General features: G+C 41.5%; 1 protein-coding gene across 1 annotated transcript; it reads right to left on the bottom strand.

The window, feature by feature from the left end:
- Positions 1 to 5426: 5426 nt before the first annotated feature.
- On the bottom strand, positions 5427 to 6989 carry LOC308701044 (uncharacterized protein). Its single transcript, XM_081383062.1, has 2 exons — positions 6714 to 6989; positions 5427 to 6253 (listed from the first exon to the last, which is right to left on the bottom strand). Exons 1-2 carry the CDS (start codon positions 6796 to 6798, stop codon positions 5586 to 5588), a joined length of 753 nt encoding a protein of 250 aa, XP_081239188.1. The 5' UTR covers positions 6799 to 6989; the 3' UTR covers positions 5427 to 5585.
- Between the last annotated feature and the right edge of the window lie 869 nt (positions 6990 to 7858).

Raw genomic sequence — 7858 nt, 5'->3', positions numbered from 1 at the left:
ATTAGGTTAAAAACATCTCTGCAGCCAGGCATTCATATAATACTTTTAATCTTACAGTTAAATCTGACCTCTAGTTCATAAACGCCAGAGGAGAACTGGCCCCCGACTGAGCCTGGGTTCCCCCAAGGGTTATTTTTTTTCTCCATTAGGTCACCTGATGGAGTTTTTCGGTTCCTTGCCACTGTTGCCTTTGGCTTGCTCAGTTGGGGATATTTGGGGATATTTAATTTAATTAATCAATCAACAATACTATTGATCAGCATTACCAAACGTGGACGTTTTCCACTAGAAACAAACATTGATGTATTATTTTAATTTAATACTGTGAAGCTGCTTTGATACAATTCTGTATTGTGAAAAGCGCTATATAAATAAACTTGACTTGACTTGACTTGACTTGACACTCCAGGCACAGGATGGTTCTGTTGGGAGAGACAGAGTCGTTTGCACCTCAATGACACGTCTGTACCATTTGCTTCACAGGACATATGCTTTCAACTACATATGGTTTATTTACTAGCATGTTCTAATATGTAACTATGCCATGTTTGGTCTCATCTGACAGCCTATAAACTGAAATGAATGGTGGTGAACTTAATAGAGATATTAAAGTATTCTAATGTACAATCTAGGTATTATTGGTTAAACATGCATTTAGTAGAATATGTTATTGTTCTTCTCCCCCTCTTGATCACTACACATTTGCCTCATATTTTGGTTTCCTGTCAGTTGGGTTTGGTATTGGTATTCCACTCATGTTTAACAATGCTTTGCTCAGGGTATAAGAAGGAAAGGTAACTGTCGATCTAAGAGAAAGGCTTTAACCCCGCCACTCCCGCACACATGTGAGTAACCTCATACTACAAGAAAGGCTTTTACGGCCTCTTCTGCACGACAGTGCATTATTTGTTAAAACTGAGTTTCTATACAGTATGTTGTTCCATTCTACTGTCTGTAAATTTAAACATGTAACTTAATAAATAACTTTGCCTGCTTTAAAGGTTTTGAGAATATTTCCTTTTATCACTGATTATGTTGAAAGCTAAAGTGATTTTAACTTTCGTTATCTAAACATTCAGATTAAATCCTACGTTTTCTTATTAGTTCTAAGAAAGACCTTTACCTTTAAAGAATAAGAGGTTAAAGAATAACAACAACTTTAATGGAGTCAGATAATTATATTGGAGTCAGATGCTAATGCAGCCTGCCGGATCCAGGCCGTATCCAGATCTGACGAAGGACCTTCGCCTGGACCGATGACAACGCAGTGCTGAAGTGCCAACTAGTCTCTCCCTATGGAGGATCCCACTACCACTCTACAGATAAGGCGTTGTCGGGAAAATTCGTCTCGCGGTCCTACCCCAAAGCAACAAATAAAATAAAATTCCTTATCAAAATTTATAAGGAAAGACAAGTATTTTGTTTAGGCTTGGCTTGTAGGGAATTCCAAACCTGCGTATATTCAAACGCACATAACTATAGAACCCATTCTAAATGCGCATGTGAACGCCATCAGCGTTTCTCACAGGTTCGCGTTTAAAGTCTGTGTAGAGAGAATGGTGTCGTCTTAGCGGCCCCTAATTTAATAACAAATGATCGTTGCGACGGAAGCAAATCAATTAAAACTAACTTTAGATGGAAATAACTTAACTCTTCTGTAAAGCCAAAACAATCTGTGTTACCTTAAATTATACGCTTATCTCTGTAAAGCTGCTTTGAGACAATCTACATTGTTAAAAGCGCTATATAAATGAAGATGACTGACTGACTGACTAATGCTCGCACCTACCTGTGCGGCTCCACTGAGCAAGGACACTGGAATTGCCAGTCAGCTGTAAACAAAGCTGATTTCTTTACATCTATTTCTAGTCATTCGGGTCTCAGCCTACTGGCCCTGACTCAGACCTGGATCAGACCAGAGGACACTGCCACACCGGCTGCCCTCTCCACTAAATTCACTTTCTCACACACCCCTCACCTGACTGGTAGGGCTAGTGGTACTGGTCTGCTCAAACGATTGGAAATTTGATCATTTACAACCTCTGTGTGACAATAGCTGAATCACATTAAATTACTATCAACAGCCCTATTAAAATCCATTTTGCAGTTGTATATCGTCCCCCAGGTCAGCTTGGCAGTTTCTTGGAAGAGCTTGATGTGCTACTCTCATCCTTCCCTGAGGACGGTACTCCTCTCATAGTTCTTGGAGACTTCAACATCCACCAAGAAAAGCCTCAGGCTGCTGATTTCCACACTCTTCTTGCCTCATTCGACCTCAAACGAATATCTACTGGGGCTACTCACAAATCAGGTAATAAATTGGACCTTATTTACACGCGCTACTGCTCCATTGACCATACACTGGCCACTCCACTACACACCTCAGATCACTTCCTCCTCACTCTCAACATCAACCTGCCACAGAACACAACACACACTCCTCCACAGGTCACCTTTCGGCGAAACCTATGCTCACTCTCACCCTCTTCTCTATCCTCACTGGTCTCATCCACACTTCCTCCACCTGATCAGCTTTTAACACTAGATACTAACAGTGCAACGGATAATCTTTTCTCCACTTTAACAACCTGCTTGGACAACTTCTGTCCCCTTTCCTCCAGGCCAGCTCGCGCCACACCCTCTGCCCCCTGGTTATCTGATGTTCTCCGAGAACATCGTTCTAAACTCAGGTAGGAAGTGGCTTAAATAGAAAGATCCTACTGACCTTGGTCTTTATCAAACCCTCCTCTCTTCCTTCTCTGCTTATGTCTCTACTGCTAAAATGACTTACTATCACAACAAAATGAACAATTCTTCTGACTCTCGCATGCTTTTTTAAAACCTTCTCCTCTCTTCTCAACCCTACTAACCTACTTCAAGCCATTTCATCCTCGGTTGTACCCACAATCACACACATCATAAACACCTCTCTTCACACTGGTACCTTTCCCACAGCATTTAAGCAGGCTCGGGTAACCCCACTGTTTAAGAAACCCACTCTAAATCCAGCACATCTGGAGAATTACAGAGCGGTATCTCTCCTTCCATTCAGCGCGAAAACACTTGAATGAGTTGTTTTCAACCAGGGCCCGTATCCCTAAATAATTTTTGTGCAAAAGTGGCTCCTAGCGGCCAAATTCTAAGAAAATGATCAGAGTCATGACGTTTTCTTAGAATTTCCCCTAAAAGTGTCACGAAAATCCCAGTTAATATAAAAGCTATTCCTCAAGATTCCTAGCGATTAAAAGGGCTCCTAAGGCGAGATCTGCTAAGAGCAGGGAAGAGGACTTTTAGTGGCTTAGGAGTTCCCCTAAGCAGCTGCACAAAATGGCCAACAGAGGAGGCAGGAGAGATGTCCTGCAATCACTGGATGACAGGGAATTATTGAGACGCTACAGATTGGATCGTGCAGGAATCTCCATTTACTGTGTTTGTAGGATATTTGTTAACAAGCCTTCATAGATAGACCAGCCAGCAATCACAGACATTGATAAAATCTGAGCCGTGTTACCCTCGTTAAGACCACACTGAGTTGTAACGTTGCAATTTCTACTTCATTAAGGACAGCCCCTTGAGATAGGCCATCTTGTTTTCAATGGGGTCCATATGGGAGTGAAAGTACAAAATATGCCAGCTAGGATATTAATATGAGCAAATAAGACACAAATCATTATTTGAACAGGGTGTAATGAGCTTAAGTTTTCTTATATTTTAGATTCTAATGTTAGGCTATAACCCCTACAGCTTACTATTCATTTTCCAGATATTTTCTTGAATGTGAAATATTATTTACAATTACAGTCTGCATAAGATTAGAGTGTATAATTATGTTTATTGATTTGAGGGTACATCCTTTGCTCATTATCACCAAAGGTTCATTTTCATCAAACTTGTAGGATCAACCAATCACGGCTTTTGAAATGATGACTCATACCTAGCAACGGGGTCAACCACACCTCCTCACTAAGATAAGATTTTCACAAATTGTATAGGATACGGGCCCAGATCTCTTCCTTCAGAGCGAATTGTACACTTCTTTTATTCTTCCATTCAGGCTCAGCCTAACTCTGCACGGGTTCAACAGGTGCAGAAAGGCAGTGTCATCAGATCTAAAAATAGATTGAATGTCAGAAAATTGGGTTTGTTAAATTATTCTATAACATCTTGTCTATTATCTCTGAATATATTTAGGCAAAATTCACTAGTTTAGTGCAGAAAAAGAACAATTTATAGTGGCAAGCTGAAAAGACGGTCTTCACTTTTCTTATCAGTGGTTGGGGATTAACATAGCATTTATTTTAACCTTGTGATGTTTTCCTGACATAGAGGATAAAACACCTGGGCCCGTATCCCTAAAGATTCTGAGAATCCTCTCAGAGAGCTCCTAACTTAACCTAAAAATTCCTTGCCAGGAGTTTTAGCTTAGAAGTGATTCCAGAACATTTTCAGTGAACTCTGAGCAAGGAATGGATGGAAAATCCTATCTTAGTGAGGAGGTGTGGTTGACCCCGTTGCTAGGTATGAGTCATCATTTCAAAAGCCGTGATTGGTTGATCCTACAAGTTTGATGAAAATGAACTTTTGGTGATAATGAGCAAAGGATGTACCCTCAAATCAATAAACATAATTATACACTCTAATCTTATGCAGACTGTAATTGTAAATAATATTTCACATTTAAGAAAATATCTGGAAAATGAATAGTAAGCTGCAGGGGTAGCCTAACATTAGAATCTAAAATATGTGAAAACTCAAGCTCATTACACCCTGTTCAAATAATGTTTTGTGTCTTATTTGCTCATATTAATATCTTAGCTGGCATATTTTGTACTTTCACTCCCACAAGGACCCCATTGAAAACAAGATGGCCTATCTCAAAGGGCCGTCCTTAATGAAGTAGAAATTGCAACGTTACAACTCAATGTGGTCTTAACGAGGGTAACACGGCTCAGATTTTATCAATGTCTGTGATTGCTGGCTGGTCTATGAAGGCTTGTTAACAAATATCCTACAAACACAGAAAATAATAAAAAAAAAAAAAAAACGCAAGCCGAACTGGACTGAGGAGCAAGGTTTGTTGCTGGCCCAGTTGTTGAACAAACATAAAGGTTGCCTCCTCTGTTGGCCATTTTGTGCAGCTGCTTAGGGGAACTCCTAAGCCACTAAAAGTCCTCTTCCCTGCTCTTAGCAGATCTCGAGAACTAGGATTTTTGTGTCACTTTTAGGGGAAATTCTAAGAAAACGTCATGACTCTGATCATTTTCTTAGAATTTGGCCGCTAGGAGCCACTTTTTGCACAAATTCTTTAGGGATACGGGCCCTGAACTGTAAAAGCTGTTAACCTTCCCTGATTAGACAGGATAAACCAACTTCCTCGACTATACAGAGGATGAAACACTTGTCGACACAGAGAATAACCACATGTACTCCACAGAGAGAGAAGTATTTTTTTTACCAAAAACTCCAATGAACCAAAAATATTTCATTAAACGATTTATTTGGTGATAAACAGGGAACGTTCAAAACGAATAAAGCACTGAATTGATTTGTATGAGAACTTCAGCATGAGTTCAGCAAAATCAATGTCATGCTCCACAGCGGCCATCACGGTGATCATAACCACAGCGGCCATCACGGTGATCATAACCACAGCGGCCGTCACGGTGATCATAACCACAGCTGCCGTCATGGTGATCATAACCACGGCGGCCGTCACGACGCCCTAAGAGGGCGTGACCTAGGAGGAGGTGACCTAGAAGGCCGTGACCTAGGAGGCCGAAGTCATCAGCAGGTGTCAAGGAAGGCTTTGGCGGTTCAGCCGCAGGTGTCACGAAAGGCTTTGGCGGTTCGGCCACCGTTGTCATTGGAGGCTTTGGCGGTTCGGCCGCAGGTGTTGGTGGTTCGGCCGCAGACTTCACTGCAGGCTTTGGCGGTTCGGCCGCAGGTGTTGGTGGTTCGGCCGCAGACTTCACTGCAGGCTTTGGCGGTTCGGCCGCAGGTGTTGGTGGTTCGGCCGCAGACTTCACTGCAGGCTTTGGCGGTTCGGCCGCAGGTGTTGGTGGTTCGGCCGCAGACTTCACTGCAGGCTTTGGCGGTTCGGCCGCAGGTGTTGGTGGTTCGGCCGCAGACTCCACTGCAGGCTTCGGCGGTTCGGCCACAGGTGTTGGTGGTTCGGCCGCAGACTCCACTGCAGGCTTCGGCGGTTCGGCCACAGGTGTCATGGGAGGCTTTGGAGGTTCAGCCGCAGGCGTCACTGGAGGGATACAGAGTCACCTTTAGTCTCTCAAATCATGAATAGCAAGAGTTACAGAGTGAATTGCATTTTAAATATTTATCATCTTTAATAATTTTGTAAAGCTATTCTGTGAAACTATATGAAAATGTATGTTATGGAGTAGGATGTCAAAAATAATTATAGAAGACAGTTCTATAGAAGTTCTCAAACTTTATAGGTCTCAAACTTGAAAATATGCATATTTATCTGCATAAAATCAAGAATACATTTATCACTAAACTGTCAATCAGTTTTGATGACAAGAGTAGTGAGGTGTGTAATACAAGCACAATGCAGATAGGAGACATGGACAGTTAATGTGTTTTTCATAAGTTGCAACTAAATGTACTGTAGTTACATGTTCAAAAGAAATCATATTTTGTAAGGCATTCATTTATACATTTCTTCAGACTGTGCAATGAAGCTAAAAGATTCTCACCTGTGACTCCATCGTGTGTTGTGCTCAAACATGCAGACAGGCACAATAAAACAACACTCAACGAGCAGTACACTCGAGTTGTCATTCTCTCGACCTGTGATATAAAGAGCTCTGCTGTAAAACACACTGAATTAATCAGTCAGAAGGAACAGTGATGCACAAAATACTCCAATGCAAACACGTGCTGCTGAACCGCTGTATAAAAGTTTTCTGAAAACGCGCTTTTAAAGATCCAAGGAGGTCTGGGTAACTCCAACCCTGATGAAACTCACCTGCGTGTAGCTTTCTAGTAGCCTAATCTTGAAGACCTTGATTAGCTTGTTCAGGTGTGTTTGATTAGGTTTGGAGGAGCGGAGACAGCAGGTGGGTGATTCTTTAATTGGAGATACATTTGAAGTCCGAAGCCGGTCTCCGGTTTTTGGGCGGAAGCGGCGGAGTGTGGGAGCTGTGCGGCTCAGCGTGAGGTCCAGCGAGGTCCGATTGTGGCTTTTGAAGATTATTCTTGAAGAGAAATAAACAAGTGGGGAGAAGGAGAGGCTGGTGTTGCTGTTGTGCAGTCATGGAGGAAGATTCTGAGGAATTGATAATGGAGGACAGGGAAGGATTTACGGAGATATATTCGGGGAAATGTAATAAAAAAAAGAATTCTAAACGTAAGAAATCTAAGGATCATGAGGATAGCGAAGATATGATAGAATCAATGCAGGATAAAACAAAAAAAAAAGACAAAAGAAAACCAAGAAATAATAAGAGAACAAAATGGACACAAAGTTATGCTGACATTTGAAAAGAGTACAGGAACACATTTACATCCAATAGGACTATCCAAGGCGATTGATAAAATCATTGGGGCAGTTGTTTTGGCTAAGTGTTTGGGGCAAGGGAGAGTTTTGATCATAGTGAAAGATATTGGCCAGAAAAACAAACTTCTCAAGATAAAAGAAATGAAAGGAGAAAAGGTCACAACTAAAGAGGTTGGAGTAGAAAAGGGGGAAAAAGGTGTAATATATGGAATACCAACATATATATCCACTGACGAAATGCATGAGAATATAAGAGGAGGTAAGATTAGTAATGTGAGAAGACTGTATAAGACGATAGAAGGACAACGACAGGAAAGCTTGAGTGTCGTGTTGACATTTGAA

This window comes from Scardinius erythrophthalmus (genome assembly GCF_964197995.2).
Source record: "Scardinius erythrophthalmus genome assembly, chromosome: 13".
Taxonomy (NCBI): Eukaryota; Metazoa; Chordata; class Actinopteri; order Cypriniformes; family Leuciscidae; genus Scardinius; species Scardinius erythrophthalmus.
This window is presented reverse-complemented; position numbering and strand designations above follow the sequence as displayed.

Excerpts from the sequence above, each read along its gene's own strand:
- LOC308701044 (XM_081383062.1), bottom strand. The coding sequence starts at position 6,798 with ATGACAACTCGAGTGTACTGCTCGTTGAGTGTTGTTTTATTGTGCCTG. Across the intron at positions 6,254-6,713 it reads AACACACGATGGAGTCACAG|TGACGCCTGCGGCTGAACCT; the intron begins GTGAGAATCTTT and ends GTATCCCTCCAG.